Below are 17,414 nucleotides of genomic sequence, written 5' to 3'. Positions count from 1 at the left end.
AGCCTGGTCTCATTGGAAAGAAGAGATTCTCTAGTTTCAGAAACTAGTTTAGGCCTTACTGGCACAAAGTTACAGAGGCTAGAATGGAAGGTTTTCATTTCCGCCTGGGTTGTTTACCTGATAAACTGATTAATCTTATTTTTCTGGAACATGCCAAATAACAACTGAGGGTCATAGCCACATGTCTTGGCTTTCACCAAAAAAAATTTCATGTCAAAAGACCCAAAAATGGATTTTATATGAATATTTTTCTACGGCCATGGTCGTCGGGTGCAGCGTTTTTGTGTACTTGTTTACTGTATAACTTTGAATTAAAAGGCTGCATGCTCAGTCTGAAAGGCCATAAACAAGCAGAGACTCTCTCTCTATCACTCTGGTGTGAAAACAGGCCTGTAACTTGACACCCTGAGCTGTGAGAGGGACAAAAGGTCAAGGATTACGCAAGAATTCTTCTGCGCAGCTCGTTCACGCAGACACAGGCAAAGAACATACGGCATGTCGCATACCGTTGGAATCGTCTGCTTATTGGCTAAAAAGCTGTATAGGTCCCATCCCATTTCATTGCTATTGGAAGGAGTAATTGTCAGTCAAAGGCGGGTTCCAAAAAAATGATGTCATGCCATCATTGGCTTCTCAGCCGTCTATCTCTGCCATACAAGCACCGATTGGCTCAAATGAGGGCTTGTTTGATTCGTTAGGACCTGGGCTATAAATATGACGTAGACTTCGAATTTTTGAATATCCCAATGAGAAGTTAGGGCGGCAAAACAAGATGATGGCGCACTACTGTTTCCAGTTTTCAGAACACTAATGGAATATTTGCGGCGCGACCACAGCGTTTTGGATTAAAAGGCTTCAATTCCTTTCAATTCAATTTCAATTCCTTGGACCTGTGTGGATTTTTGTGGATTATTTGTTTTGAAATATATTACCCCAGTGAAGAAAGAGACGCGTCTAAAGGTAAGGCAAAAACCGGTCTAGCGCCACCTAGGTCAGTTTTGTCCAAAATTTTTTTCTAATATTATGAAGGCTGTGAATCATATTATGCTTTGTGTGTGGGCTTAAAAAATTATTGAGAGTATAAACTTTACTAGGTAAATAGGTTTTTTCGTGTTTTTGGAGGATTTGATGCTTTAAAGTTGAATTGAAGCTTGTTTCTGGGTCATCCCCTAGTGGTCACTTTGACTTCCGTGCTGTGCACGGCACGGCGACCCGTAACAGGTTCTTTTGGTAGGCATAATGTTTACTGTTTATTACTACCATAAAGATAAGCGGGTGAAGTAAGTGTGGGGTATTTTGGACCTTTTATATTATTACACACAAATGCCTGACAAGATTTTGCATTTTGCAGTGCCTTCTGCTGCCCTCTCCATAACACCTCCTGACACCAAGCAACTGCCACCAGTCAATGGTAAATTGTTAATGTGTAATTACATTATAATTCTGCTTATATATTTGGACTTTTCTCTCATTTACTACGTTGCCAATCTTATTTTCCCTTGACAGCTCAGAAAATGCCTGTGGCCCAAAATGACCTGGAAGGAGTTTCAGAAGTCTCATTTTATGAGATGGAAAGAGAGAGATGGGAGGCAGAAAGCAGAAAACAAAAAATAAATTTTGTAAATGTCCTATCACATGCAGTAAACATTATGTAAACAGATTTTCTCTTTATTTGAATGTGTATTAATTTAATTAGTCTTTAATGTTGCATAAACATGTATATACAGTATGTGCAGTCTTACATGTGTTTTTTATAGTGTTTTGCTCCTTTAAAGTGTTTAGAATGCCAAATAAACATAATGATTAACACTGATTTCTTTGATGTAGTGTGTCTCACTTTACAGAATTCATTATATATTATTCAGAAATGTGTTAAATATACAGTATGTATTTGTGTTTATAGTTCACAAAATAGTATGCAGAATATTTTTTCAAAGTTGCACTGAGTGGGATTCGAACCCAGGTTTAGACACACATTTTAAAAAATAAAAATTGAACGTGACGTTACATTTAGTGCCCGGGAGAGCAGCAGAAATGCTTCAATTTGATTGGCTGGCACTCTGTGACTGTTATGAATGTAGCATCTGCCACATCTCCCGACCGCCACCAGAGGGAACCTTCGCCCGAGTTTTAGTGACTTCCTGACTACATCTCCCACAATCCACCACTCCTGTCATGATTACACCACCACCTGTTTCCCATTTCCCACGCTATAAAGACTGAACTTGAACCTTTCCCCAGTGCGAGGTCTCGACTAATGTTTACTGTCATTCTGAGCGTTTTCTGGTTGTTATTCTGTTTTCCGGTTTTTGACTCTGTTTGATATTCTGATTCTCTGATTGTTTGCCGCCTGCCCCGACCTGATTCTGATTATTTGCTCTCTACATTGTTGTGTTTGCCGGCAAATTAAATTGTTTATTCAGCAAATTAAACACTAAACTCAACACATTAAATAACCCTCTTTACGTAATACACAAACAAAACACAGTGTACTGGTAAAAACACATCTGCAAAACTCACACAATTAACACAGAAATTACATCATTTGTATTATTAGTATTGCTCTTAATAACAATAATGAAGGTAAATATATAAACTAAACTATGAGAATCATTGTGCTCCTGCATCTTCAGAAGCTTTTTCATATTGCAGCAGCTGCAGAGAAAGAAAGAAAAAACTCCACATCAGAAAACAGGACTTGTACCATATCTCTCTCTCACACACACACACACACACGTAAGGGAGACACGAGGGGGACGTGATATGAATGTGAGGGAGACACGAGGGTGACGTGAGATGAACGTAAGGGGGAGACACGAGGGGGAAGTGAGATGAATGTGAGGGAGACAGGAGAGGAACAGGTTTTTATCCAGTTTTAAATGGTTTTCTTCTCAGAGAATTAAACAAACAGCAAAAAGTCTTTAATGCCCAGTAAAATCACTCAGCATTTCATATTTACCCAGAATTCACTGCCTAGGAATAACTGCACAATGCCTTTGTCAATATCTGTACTCAGACTTGAACCTGAAGTGGGTGTGGTCTAAACGGGAATAGGATTATTGCGAAATAGGACGGTAATACATGTTTATACCGAGGAGATGTTCCTCACCCGGTTCTTGAGCTAACGGTTATGCTCCTGGAGCTGGTCATACTTCTGCTGCAGTTCCTCCAGTTCCACTCGGAGAACTTTGACTTGGTTGGTATCTGGGTCTTCTGCAAACAGATGCTGCTTTAAAAACCTAACAAAACACTCACTAAGGAGCAACAATCAGGTCTTCAGTACATTCTGGGTCACATTAACATGATGGAGAACATCAGCTCACTAGTAAATGGTAGCTTAGCTAGTCATGACTCAGCTCTAAGATACTTTCCCGAACAATAAAATCAGTATATCTGTGAAGATTACATCTTATTGTTTTATTAATACAATGCTCTAAACACCAACACAGCATCAACGAGAACTTTCTCAGCATCATTGAGCTTCCTCTACATACAGCATTGTGGCCTTTTCAGGTGCTGTGACTCCACTCATTAAACCACTACATCTTTATTTTATTCACACAGATGTGAACCAAAAACACTTCCAATTCAGCCTGAGAGAACGTCTTGGCTGTTTATTACTACTGAGGCTGTGCTCTGTGAGATTAGACCTATATAACCATAGGCATGTGAACAGGAAAGAAATCAGCTTCTCTGAAACATTCTCTTCTGTCCAGTCTAACTGCATGTGTGTGTGTGTGTGTGTGTGTGTGTGTGTGTGTGTGTGTGTGTGTGTGTGTGTGTGTGTGAGAGGTGAAGGATACTCCAGGGCATTGCTGGGTTTCTCCGTCTCCTCATATAAGGCCACCATCACTGTGAAGTGCAAGTGAGGAGAAGGTTAACATTGTATGGACATTGTTAAGATGATACGATCTTAAACGTAGACATTAACATTATCGTCACACCATTAGTCAGACTGTCCAGTATGCCGGCCTTCTCCAGGTATCTCCTGAACCTCTCCTGCTTCCACTCTGATGACTAAAAGATATACACACAGCACTGTCAGGTACAGCAGAACTTCTAGAGTGTTTATTACAGTGGAGCGAACCTGAATGTCCACTGTAATAATCAGACTGCCTGTGTGCAAGTATTTTCATATTTAACACACAAAAAAGTGTCAGAACTTATTTACACCAAAGATTATATCACACTGTCTTCCTTGTTTATGGGAAAAACTGTCCTTAAAATAAGGTTCAGTGTTAAGATAACTCAAGATCTTCAGAGCTGAACTATTACACGGCATTTCCTCTTATCTCTATCTTCTTTACTTCATAACTCTTGAAACAATATATTATTTCTTTAACTATGAATAAGACTTAAATCTCACTTAGGATAACAATAACCCCCTCAGTGCCCTGGGCGTGCAGATGCTGAGGCTTACAGTTTGACTACTGTGCATACAGAGCTGGGAATAAACCATGTACACAATGTGGGCTCACTGGTGTAGAGCAATAAATCAGCACACAACTGAAATCACCAAAAACATTCTGTTGGATTTCAGCCAATTGTACTGAAATTTGTCAAATGTTCATTATCAGTAGTTTCCTGCACATTGGCAAAAACTTTATGCACCTGTAGCCTGTTAACCTACTGATGAAGTAATACAAATCTGTGTTTGTGCACATTTTAGCCAATTAATCCACCAGTGCTTTCTGATGAGCTACAGTAAAAAATCACAAAAGGCGTTTGGCCAGTGAAAAAGGCTGTGAGGACACCTAGAGGCAGCTTTCAGTCACTGCACCAACATTTCTGTACATCAGCAGCAGGTTATAGTAATGTTCAAAATTAGTCTTGATCTGTAATGAACATGTCTGTCCTTTACTTTTAGTGAGTGGGTGTTAAAGTGACTTTAGTGAGCAATGAAAACCCTTAAATATAGGAGGAAGGAAAAAAGAAAGAAAGAAAGAAACACTGACTTGTTTAATAAAATAGCTAAAATCCGTAAGTGCAATTATATTTTCAATATTTTCAAAAATATAATTTGATATTTTAATATCAACCATGATATCAACTGTAATAAATCACTTACTTTATAGTTTCCTTTGAATATAAAATGTTGCAGTATCTTTAGGCTTAGATATAACATATCTAAGAGGTAATAAAAAGATACATCAGAATAACAAAATGTCATGAAATAACCCATCCACAGTCCTCAGAAGACTCACATGCTAATGTAGTTCAGCATGAATAACAATGTTAATGTACACAGAACACATTCAATACTGTTGTGTACAGACAAACTAAACTAAACTACTATCTGCAGCATGACAGTGGTTAGAACCACACGTTATGACGCTTAATAAATGATACTTACTCTGTAATGTGCCATTTTAGAGTTTTCCAGAGAACACAATTAGCTCCAGGGTTTACCTGGGGTTGAACCTTATCTGTAACGCATGCGAACTAATTGCGACACTAGCACATGCTCTCGGAATACAACAAGCCGCTACTGCTCCACCTATCAGATTAGTGTTCATCAGAATCAGAACCAGAACCAGGTTTAGTGGCCAAGTGTGTTGATGTTAAAACACACAAGGAATTTGGTTCCAACTGTGACTCTGAAAAGTACAGACATAAACAACATTATACATTTAGCTTGGACTACACAAGACAGGTGAGACAATACAAGGTGAGACAATATAGACAGTAATAAACAGGAATACAGAATATATGACAGATCAGTATGACAGATCATGTACATAAAGAGTGAGAGTGCATGGTAGTGCAAACTAGAATGTACATTTCCTGAAGAAAATGTGAATGGTGCTTGCATGTGGCAAGTTCCACTCATTGTGCTGAGTGTTTTGATATATGACATGTCCATGTTGTGCTAACTTTTTGATTTCGCGGATTTTGGGGGCGGGGCTACACGTGACGTCACGTGACGTGACCAAAACACGCGTGAGGCAGTTCCCCTCATCATGCTGAGTGTTTTGATATATGACATGTCTATATTGTGCTAACTTTTTGATTTCACATACTTTGGGGTGGGGCTACACGTGACGTCACGTGACGTGACCAAAACAGGCTTGAGGCAGTTCCCCTCATCGTGCTGAGTGTTTTGATATATGACATGTCCATGTTGTGCTAACTTTTTGATTTCACTTACTTTGGGGGCGGGGCTACACGTGACGTCACGTGACGTCACCAAAACACACGTCAGGCACTTCCCCTCATTGGGCTGAGTGTTTTGATATATGACACGTCCATGTTGTGCAAAATTTATGAATTCACTTATTGGGGGGCGTGACGTCACGTGACGTCACCAAATGATCAAAATTAAGGCAGACTCTTCCTTTTGCCATAATCCAACTTTCCCTCCAAAACCTAAAGTAAATATTTGATTAAATTTGTTGGTGTTTTAATAGTCACACATGAAATTATGATATTAAATGGTAAAATTATACTAGAGTGTATGTCTAATTAACACAAGTGAATATTCGATGTAAAAGAAAATTAAGTTAAATAATTTTTAATTGCCCCACCAACATGTCTTCCATTGAGGAAGCAGAGGCGGAGGGCTCGGTAGTGGACTCGTCGATCCCCCAAGCTGAGGTCACTGAGGTAGTTGAGAAGCTCCTCAGTGCCAAGGCACCGGGGGTGGATGAGATCCGCCCTGAGTACCTTAAGTCTCTGGATGTTGTGGGGCTGTCTTGGCTGACACGCCTCTGCAACATCGCGTGGCGGTTGGGGACAGTGCCTCTGGACTGGCAGACTGGGGTGGTGGTCCCTCTGTTTAAGAAGGGGGACCGGAGGGTGTGTTCCAACTATAGGGGGATCACACTCCTCAGCCTCCCCGGAAAAGTCTATGCCAGGGTACTGGAGAGGAGAATTTGGCCGATAGTCGAACCTTGGATTCAGGAGGAACAATGCGGGTTTCGTCCTGGTCGTGGAACACTGGACCATCTCTATACCCTCACCAGGTTGTTGGAGGGTTCATGGGAGTTTGCCCAACCAGTCCACATGTGTTTTGTGGATCTGGAGAAGGCATTTGACTGTGTCCCTCGTGATGGCCTGTGGGGGTGCTCTGGGAGTATGGGGTCCGGGGCCCTCTATTAAGGGCTGTCCGGTCCCTATATGACCGGAGCAGGAGTTTGGTTCGCATTGCCGGGTGTAAGTCAGACTTGTTCCCGGTGCATGTTGGACTCCGGCAGGGCTGCTCTTTGTCACCGGTCCTGTTCATTATTTATATGGACAGGATTTCTAGGCGCAGTCGGGGGCCGGAGGGAGTCAGGTTTGGGGACCACAGGATTTCATCTCTGCTTTTTGCAGATGATGTTGTCCTGTTGGCTTCTTCAAATCAGGACCTTCAGCATGCACTGGGACGGTTTGCAGCCGAGTGTGAAGCGGCGGGGATGAGAATCAGCACCTCCAAGTCCGAGGCCATGGTTCTCAGCCGGGCAAGGATGGCTTGCCCTCTTCAGGTTGGTGGAGAGTTCCTGCCTCAAGTGGAGGAGTTTAAGTATCTTGGGGTCCTGTTCACGAGTGAGGGAAGGATGGAGCGGGAGATCGACAGGCGGATCGGTGCATCTTCCGCAGTGATGCGGTCGATATACCGATCTGTTGTGGTGAAGAGAGAGCTGAGCCGCAAGGCGAAGCTCTCTATTTACCAGTCGATCTACGTTCCTACCCTCACCTATGGCCATGAGCTTTGGGTCATGACCGAAAGGACAAGATCCCGGATACAGGCGGCCGAAATGAGTTTCCTCCGCAGAGTGGCTGGGCGCACCCTTAGAGATAGGGTGAGGAGCTCAGTCACTCAGGAGGAGCTCAGAGTAGAGCCGCTGCTCCTCCACATTGAGAGGGGTCAGCTGAGGTGGCTCGGGCATCTGTTTCGGATGCCTCCTGGATGCCTCCCTGGGGAGGTGTTCCGGGCATGTCCAACCGGGAGGAGGCCCCGGGGAAGACCTAGGACACGCTGGAGGGACTATGTCTCTCGGCTGGCCTGGGAACGCCTCGGTATTCCCCCGGAAGAGCTGGAGGAAGTGTCTGGGGAGAGGGAAGTCTGGGCATCCCTGCTTAGACTGCTGCCCCCGCGACCCGGCCCCGGATAAGCGGTAGAAAATGGATGGATGGATGGATGGAATTTTTAATTGGCTTTAATGTACATGGGCATGTCACTTATGATTGATTAAAAACATTACCCAAGACACACACACGCACACACACATGAAGAAGGTACTGTATAGTGATGGTACACAGACGCTCAGATTCAATGGCAAATAATCTTTTCTGGACCGCTTCCAACAACATGGCTTTTGAGGTTTTTACTCCATGGTCAGTGTCTGTGGTCTTCTGTAGAAGACGAGTTAAAGCTCTGACCGATGGTATGACATCTGCAGCCGTCACATTTGATGAGCTGATCAGTTGGGTGAGCTCTTCAAGTGGGGCGAGTAAGCGAAATCATTCATCACCCAAATGAGGATGGGGTCCCTTCTGAGGTTTCTCTCAAGGTTTCTTCCTCATATCATCTCAGGGAGTTCTTCCTCCACCATCGCCTCTGGCTTACTCATTAGGGATAGATGGAAAAAATATATAGTATTTTAAATTTTAAATGAATATGTACTTATTTATTTTTATTTATTTTTTTTGTTTCTATACCTCTGTAAAGCTATTTTTGCAGGCTGCATAGATTGGGTTCTCTCTTGGCCCTTTCCATGTTCTTTGCATTATCCCTTAGAATAACATGTACTTTTTTCTTCGGGATTGCCCATGCAGGAAACATGTAGCTAAATGCAGCAGCAAGAGCCTCCTCAGTGTGTGACCCTGACAACTCTTGAGAATAAAGAACAACTTTTTGTAGTTTGAAGTTTTGATTAACATACTGCACAGTGAGGCACAACATGGACATAGGACTCACACTCCAAATGTCACTTGTGAAACTAACTGATCTGATGTTATCCTTCATAAGACTGCTGATGTGTAAACACTGTTTCACTGTTTCGTATAACTGTGGCAGGCATACATCTGTGAAATATTTTCACCCTGGCATAGTGTACCTTGAATCCAATGATATGAGTCGTCGGAACCCTTCGTCTTTCACAATAGACAGCGGCTGAATTCCATTTCTTTGTCTGATATTTCTTTATTCTTTTTACTGTCCTTGCAGTAGGGTTGCTGTATTTGAAAGGTCTCTGTTACTGACAGCTGAGTGTGTTACACTTGATTTGCTCAAATCTTTCACTCTCTTAACGCTAGCCAAATTTTAAAACTGCTCATATTCCTTTTTGTGACTTACCTTCAAATGTCTGATGAGGTTTGTGCTGTTGGGTGCTTTCCACCCCATGGAATTTGCACAGGTTTCAGATTGCTAATATATTGTCTTTTTCCCACACCATGTAGAATTGCCAGACCAGTGTAGCGATTTTGGGTCGCGAAGCAAGGTAAATATTTATAAGCAACTATAACGTGTTATAGTGACTTCCAAATATTTTAACCTAAGTTGAAATTAACGGTACTGGAATTAAAGTTACGCTTATTTGGTCTGTTCGTCCGGCGAACAGGCCGTGTAACCTTTATTAATTCTATGAAAGCGGTATCTTCCCGGCCAAGAATGATTCGCTCTCCTTTTACTGTATACCGTAATTTAAATTAAATTAACTTAATAGAGCATGTAGTTCAGACCAGATATTGCAGGTACCTTAATTTGTGAGCGATACTCGGAGACAAATCACCTGTGGCTCAAAATTATGACATTTAATGAATGAGACAAACACAACATAAAACTAACTACACAAACAAACAAAAGAAATAGGGAAAACGAAAATGAAAATAAAATAAAACAAAAGAAATTAAAATTGGGGAAAGGGAGGAAGAGACTGGAAAGAAGAAACTAGAGAAAGGAAGGAAAGGAATGGCAAGCTTAGACTCAAAAATTAATCACACCCTAACTGGGAAATCGTCACAGAAACTTAAATTCACCTTAAGATTCAATGAAAGATTCCTACTTAAAATTACGCATCTAAATTGGTTGGTAAAGGAAACGGTTACTTGCATTGGCTTACTGAACAAGAGTCCGGATGCAACAGCGAAATCTCTGAAAAGTCAGTTAGGGTGGGGTCAGACGTTCTTCCAAGTTCTCCTGAAGATCAGAGCAGTTGTCGTTCTTGGGAGTGAAGCTTGCTGGAACTTCTTTGAAGGAAGATGGAGTCTTCTTGAAGCTGTTCCGGAAGTCTGACCACGAACTCCACCCATCTTTGGGGAGATGACCAATACTTCGGTCAAGGTTTTGGAGGGAAAAACTCCCATTGTTTCAGGTGTCTGTGGGTGTGGTTTAGCTATCAAACTTTTAGATGACTTTAAAGTTTGATCCAGGGTGTATTAAGACGGTATGGCGCCTTTCGTGCTCAAATAAAATATACCAGTGCTTGAAAAATGAGTAACCGATAATTTTGTGGTCATTTGATACTAAACATGAAGGGTAATGACGGTATGAAGGCAGCGGTACATTACATACATAGATCATTAATCAAAGTATAACTTATTTTAAAATACAATGTTGTTTTCTGACACATGAATAAAATACACCCTTGTCAGGAAATTAAGGAGCAAATAATTTTAAGTCAGGCAAGCCTTAAAAGAAGAACACATTACAAAAAGCGTTATAAGAATGAGAACCTTAGAGTACCTTATCTTCGGGTTTTATTAGTAAAAGGAATGTCTCATTGTGTGTGTGTGTGTGTGTGTGTTCTGGTTTAGGGCCCCTATGAGTCGTTTAGGGCCGCATGGGGTTATCTGATCTTTGTGTAGGTTCCAGACATTCTGGAGCCAGGTGTGTGTGTGTAAAACTGGGTTGCTCATCGGTTAATTGAGGAGTAGATGTTGAAATTTAGGTTGCTACAGACGCTACATATCCCCCCTTTTGGGTGCCGAAGTTTCTGATGAAGGGAAACTTCGTCATCCAACAGTTATGAAGGTCAGCTGGTAGGTAGATTATGATGGTCAAAGGCAGATGAATCGTGGTGGTCGGGATTGGCAGCCGGGACAATGCATGGAGGGCCGTGTCGACTGGGGTGATGTCGATTATTTGCCTCCCCCCTTTGCTTGGCATAGGCTTTTCGGCTGTCTCGAAGCTTCTGGTAATCCTTTTTGATCTTGTCTGGTTGCCGATCCAGGACGCCCCGCACCTTGCGGCTGGAGGTGGTCCTGAGGAGGAAGAGTTGGCCTCGTGTAGTGACGTTAGCTACAGTCTGTAAATGAAAGTCGATGTTTTGCAGGTACACATGTATGTCATAGCCTCCTGCAGGGTCTGGCGTGAAAGTAGGGATGTTTCTAGCCAGTTTGTCCAATTCCTTAGGGGCCACACTGTGACTGGAAAGCGGGGTTTCTTGAAAAGTCTCCCACCCTGGGGAGTTCTTGAGTCAGGATTTCTCACCCCCCTTTTGGAATGTTGATTCTTGTTTTGGGGGTATGAGTCCACTGGTTAAGGGAACTTCCACATTTGGTATTTCCTTTTCAGGGTCACTTTGTAGATGCCTTTCATATGCCTTAGCTTTGGCAACTCTATCCTTAAGTTCAGTCTCTGCTCTTATCAAAAGGGCCTTGGCTTGTCGGAGTTCCTCCTGAGTGTCCTTTTCCTGTTGTTCTCTGCGTGCTGGGTCCGCATGGAGATCGGTCAAGGCCTGTTGTAGTCCTTTTTCTTCCTCCTGCAGTTCTGTGTCCTCTTCGTCTGCCGTTCCTCGTTGACTCCGAGTCTCTGCCTGGACTGGGTCTAGCTGGTCGTGCGCCTGTGCCAGGTTCCTCTGAGCCTCCTCAACTTGGATCTGTAATGACAATGATTCCTGTTGCAGACGAGAATTTTTTTCCTTCATCCATTTTACCCGGGTGATGAGGTTGTAGGTCAGTGCTCCGAAGATCTTGGCCAGCTCCTTGTGGCTACAGTCCTGTGCTGGGTTATGAGACATCACTGCACTCAGGTTGTCATCAAGCTGTTCCCGGCTCAGGTGTTGCAGATCAGCAGCAGTTTCGGATAGAAGGGTACCCGTCATGGCGTTCAACCAGATCTCTAGCTGATCCCGGGGTGTCTCATGGCTGGAGGGTCTGGACATGCTGGCTCACTGGCGAAGAGAGACTGAGACAAGGGCCAATGCAAGTTCTTACAATATTGGTGGCCTATGCTAATAGGCGAGAACGTGCTGTCCACTCAATTTGCCTAATGGGTAATCTAAAAATTTGGCTACTTTAATTTGCTGTTTTTCTGTGATGATTTCCCAGTTAGGTCTTTACCTTACACCTCAACTAAATAGAATGAACATAGACTGATCAACTCACAACACAAAGGTGATAGAGCAGGACGAGGCCTGGACAGGGAAGAGTTATGAAGTTGAAACTAAATAGCTGAAACTGAATTTTAAATTTAGCTTCACCCTCTGTTTAAAGTTTAATTTAAAATAAGTGAGGGGAAGTGGGAAGAAAATAAATGAGAAGGGAGAAAAGAGAGAGATGCAAATAATAATGATAATAAAAACAATAAAAGCAGATAACAAAACGTCAAAATAGAAATTCAGTAGAGAAAAAAATTACTACTAATAGTAATAAAACAAAACTTGACCAACAAAAACAACCAAAATTGATAATAATAAAAAGGGAAATAATTTAAAAAATTTAAGAATGACAAAGAATAATAAACGAAGATACAAAAATAAAAATGAAATAAAATTGAAGGGACAAACCACAAAAACCAGGTGGCAGAGAGAAAGAGAGAGAGAGAGAGAGAGAGAGAGAGAGAGAGAGAGAGAGAGAGAGAGAGTTAGTTCACACACACTGAATATAGGGGTTAGAAGTGGGGGGTGCTTGTAAAGGTACTAGTTACTTAACAACCTATCCCTTGGTGTTTATCTGGAAGTGTGCTGCCCTAAATCATTTCACTAGTGGGTGTGATTGATAACGTTTGGGGTAAGATTAGTCTCGACCCTATGTGTCATGCGACCTTATTTCGACCGGTTCAAATTAAGGAAGCAGGCTTTATTCGCTACCTCTATAAAATTGTAAGACTGAGAGGACGAAACTTAATAATAAAGGTAAAATAGAAGTATATATAGTCAACAGGGTTTCCTTCGCTGTTGATATGTAAAATTAGGTCTTAAGAATTTAGCTGATAAGAGTTACACTACCCAAATCACAGTTTAACAACTGAGGAAAGGTTTCTCCTTTCCACAAATTCAACAGTTTGTGCTACTCAACGGCACACAGTGGGTTGGTCAGGTTTTCTTCGCTGCCCCCCAAATAAATAAATACAAGAACAGGGTTTCTTCGCTGTCCTTATTCGAAGCTTGATCAAGGTTTGGGACTCCTTTTACATATCACTCAACAACTGGTCAGCAGTATCTTTATAATTGGATCTGCATTAGGCACGCATCAGTTAGGTACTCTGATGGTTAAACCTAAAGGAGTGCTATCGTCTGGTTGAACGAAATTGGAACACGCAATGACTTCAACAGCGATACAAATACAAGGCCTTAAAAGATGATAAGAGGAACACGCTCAAATCAATCTTTAATCGAACTATGGGGAGATTTCTTCGTCCCCACAGCTGATCTTGATAATATTAAAATGTGCAGTAAAGAGATTTCTTCGTCTTTACGAGGGATTCTTAATATTATGACTGCAGTTTAATTATTTTCTTTTCTTTTCTTTTTTTTCGATTAATCGTGACTCATAAATAAAAATAAAATAAAATCAAATAGTGATCACTCTAGCTGAGTCTACGTTGCAACCTATCTCACCACAAGCGCACAGTAAATCAACACCAGTAAACTGACGCTGAGTTAGCTCACAAAGCAAAGTTTGAACAACATGCCCGCATTCTCCACCATTTTATGTAGCGATTTTGGGTCGCGAAGCAAGGTAAATATTTATAAGCAACTATAACGTGTTATAGTGACTTTCAAATATTTTAACCTAAGTTGAAATTAACGGTACTGGAATTAATGTTACGCTTATTTGGTCTGTTCGTCCGGCGAACAGGCCGTGTAACCTTTATTAATTCTATGAAGGCGGTATCTTCCCGGCCACGAAAGATTCGCTCTCCTTTTACTGTATACCGTAATTTAAATTAAATTAACTTAATAGAGCATGTAGTTCAGACCAGATATTGCAGGTACCTTAATTTGTGAGCGATACTCGGAGACAAATCACCTGTGGCTCAAAATTATGACATTTAATGAATGAGACAAACACAACATAAAACTAACTACACAAACAAACAAAAGAAATAGGGAAAATGAAAATGAAAATAAAATAAAACAAAAGAAATTAAAATTGGGGAAAGGGAGGAAGAGACTGGAAAGAAGAAACTAGAGAAAGGAAGGAAAGGAATGGCAAGCTTAGATTCAAAAATTAATCACACCCTAACTGGGAAATCGTCACAGAAACTTAAATTCACCTTAAGATTCAATGAAAGATTCCTACTTAAAATTACGCATCTAAATTGGTTGGTAAAGGAAACGGTTACTTGCATTGGCTTACTGAACAAGAGTCCGGATGCAACAGAGAAATCTCTGAAAAGTCAGTTAGGGTGGGGTCAGACGTTCTTCCAAGTTCTCCTGAAGATCAGAGCAGTTGTCGTTCTTGGAAGTGAAGCTTGCTGGAACTTCTTTGAAGGAAGATGGAGTCTTATTGAAGCTGTTCCGAAAGTCTGACCACGGATTAGTGGTGTTTGTGACAATTTAAAGGCCGTGAACTCCACCCATCTTTGGGGAGATGACCAATACTTCGGTCAAGGTTTTGGAGGGAAAAACTCCCATTGTTTCAGGTGTCTGTGAGCGTGGTTTAGCTATCAAACTTTTAGATGACTTTAAAGTTTGATCCAGGGTGTATTAAGACGGTATGGCGCCTTTCGTGCTCAAATAAAATACACCAGTGCTTGAAAAATGAGTAACCGATAATTTTGTGGTCATTTGGATACTAAACATGAAGGGTAATGACGGTATGAAGGCAGCGGTACATTACATACATAGATCATTAATCAAAGTATAACTTATTTTAAAATACAACGTTGTTTTCTGACACATGAATAAAATACACCCTTGCCAGGAAATTAAGGAGCAAATAATTTTAAGTCAGGCAAGCCTTAAAAGAAGAACACATTACAAAAAGGGTTATAAGAATGAGAACATTAGAGTACCTTATCTTCGGGTTTTATTAGTAAAAGGAATGTCTCATTGTGTGTGTGTGTGTGTGTGTGTGTGTGTGTGTGTGTGTGTGTGTGTGTGTGTGTGTGTGTGTGTTCTGGTTTAGGGCCCCTATGAGTCGTTTAGGGCCGCATGGGGTTATCTGGTCTTTGTGTAGGTTCCAGACATTCTGGAGCCAGGTGTGTGTGTAAAACTGGGTTGCTCATCGGTTAATTGAGGAGTAGATGTTGAAATTTAGGGTGCTACAGACGCTACACCAGTGAAGCCAGTTTTACGTCATCTGATCGGCTTTTCTAGACCGGCCTTTATAGACACTGCCGGTAAAACTTCCCAAAACAATTATCAGCCGATTAAGATTTCATCAAACTTTATGACCGAGACTGAGCAGAGGTATGCCCAAGTGGAGAACTTGGTTAAGGGCCTTGCTCAAGGTTCCAGCAGTGTCAGCATGGTGGACCTGGGAATTAAACTCATACACTTTTGATCAGTAGGCCAATGCTCTTAACCACTGAGCTACCACATTAAAGAGATACTACAGGAATAATTATACTGAACACTACAATGTGGTGTATACAATGTATAATATACAAACAGTGCTTCACATGATAAATAACTTTTTTGTAACAGAGAACAATGCCAAAAATGTGTGAAATGATTAAACTTGTAAACTGAAAGCTTGTTTAGCTATAAAATGCATTTATTCATGTTTTACATAATTTATTGAAGATATCCATTATTTGTGTCATGTCTACACTTTGCAGGCTCTGATTGGCCTGCAGCCCTGTCCCACACCCACTCTGATGGGCACTATCCCTGGTGCTGAAGTGCCCTGTTTTCGCTAGCATTGTTGCATGAGTTGCTATCTCACCATCAGTGGCTGTATGAAGCCTGTTGCCACAGAACACACTTTAGAACCTAGTTTGCTGATTAATTTGCCACATGTTTAACTTGCTATTGTGAGAAAACTAAAAACAATGATTATGTTGTAATAAAACAATCACATCTTTTCAGAGCATGTTAAATCACAACAGGTATAAATCATTTCAAAACTTATGATCAGAATTTTAATATTGGGTTTAGTGCCAAGACTGAAATCAGAATTAGCATACACTCAGAGACAGTGTGGTGATTACCATGACAGCACTGTCTTGTCTCAGCTCTGTGCATCACCTAATTTATATTCATGAGCCTGCTGTAAACTGAAATTTCATGTTAGAGGAAACAAAAACCTTTACATGTAGGAAATAAAGTATTTTATTGCTTCTGTTAACATGTGAAATTTAGATTCATCATCCATCTTGAAACGCAAACTGCAACAATACACTTTGGGTAATGCTGATAACTCGAATTCTCTCTTGTGATGAAGTTATAGAACATTCTTTTACAAGATATATATCAAACCATGTTGGAGTGGAGAAAAATAACAAAGAGTAAGAAAACAACCAGGAAACGCTTTAACTTTTTTTTTTAATTATGCAAGCAGACAATAACAATATTTACAGAAGAGAAATTAGATGCGAAATACAAATACAAAGACCAACAAAATGTGTGTGTGTGTAACTGTAAGTGTAACTGCGTGTGGAAGTGGATATGTATGAATGAAGGAGCATGTAGGGAAATACAACAGAAAATAATAGATATATAACAGAAATTATATATATATATATATATATATATATATATATATATATATATATATATATATATATATATATATATATATATATATATATATATATATATATACACACACACACAGTACAGACCAAAAGTTTGGACACACCTACACATATACGTACATATATACACACATACATAAATCAAAGAGGAAAATATATTAATTTAAATAATAATAATTATAATGACAATTATAATGATCAAGATAGTAATAGTATCACACAAGACAAAAAAATACATAAAATAAATTAAACCAGGGGGAAAAAAAAGTAAATGTAAAATGGGGTATGGGGAAGGTGACAATATCACTGAACTTGGTTATATATATATCCAAATGAATGTGTGTGCACCTCATCTAATATGTGATGCATTAAAACAGCGAGACAAGTGCTAGGCCAGCCAGAGACAAGAAATCTCAGACAAAAGTACAAGCTGGACGGCGAAAGTCCAATGCCCCCACCCCACATCACACCCACCCCACCCACAACTATTCAGAACCGCACATGGCAGGGACTAGTATGCCACAGCCAACCAGGTTCCAGAAGCAGCAAAAAAGGGAAAGAGAGA

General features: G+C 40.8%; 1 protein-coding gene and 2 long non-coding RNA genes across 3 annotated transcripts; 2 read left to right on the top strand and 1 right to left on the bottom strand.

Annotated features, from left to right (window-relative positions):
• The first annotated feature begins 903 nt into the window (after positions 1-903).
• Positions 904-1,647, top strand: LOC125145163. The gene is made up of 3 exons (XR_007143495.1): positions 904-960; positions 1,352-1,411; positions 1,507-1,647. It is a non-coding gene; the product is annotated as an uncharacterized LOC125145163 (long non-coding RNA).
• A 341-nt stretch (positions 1,648-1,988) lies between these two features.
• On the bottom strand, positions 1,989-5,506 carry LOC113661782 (c-Myc-binding protein-like). The gene is made up of 5 exons (XM_027176222.2): positions 5,354-5,506; positions 3,945-4,017; positions 3,804-3,852; positions 3,110-3,239; positions 1,989-2,655 (listed from the first exon to the last, which is right to left on the bottom strand). The coding sequence occupies exons 1-4, from the start codon at positions 5,366-5,368 to the stop codon at positions 3,122-3,124; spliced, it is 255 nt and encodes an 84-aa protein (XP_027032023.1). The 5' UTR covers positions 5,369-5,506; the 3' UTR covers positions 1,989-2,655; positions 3,110-3,121.
• A 31-nt stretch (positions 5,507-5,537) lies between these two features.
• LOC125145161 lies at positions 5,538-16,769 on the top strand. The gene is made up of 3 exons (XR_007143493.1): positions 5,538-5,668; positions 9,382-9,422; positions 15,932-16,769. It is a non-coding gene; the product is annotated as an uncharacterized LOC125145161 (long non-coding RNA).
• Positions 16,770-17,414: the final 645 nt, after the last annotated feature.

This window comes from Tachysurus fulvidraco, chromosome 7 (assembly GCF_022655615.1).
Source record: "Tachysurus fulvidraco isolate hzauxx_2018 chromosome 7, HZAU_PFXX_2.0, whole genome shotgun sequence".
Lineage (NCBI taxonomy): Eukaryota > Metazoa > Chordata > Actinopteri > Siluriformes > Bagridae > Tachysurus > Tachysurus fulvidraco.
The sequence above is the reverse complement of the archived record's forward strand: the minus strand, read 5'-3'. Positions and strand labels throughout refer to the sequence as shown.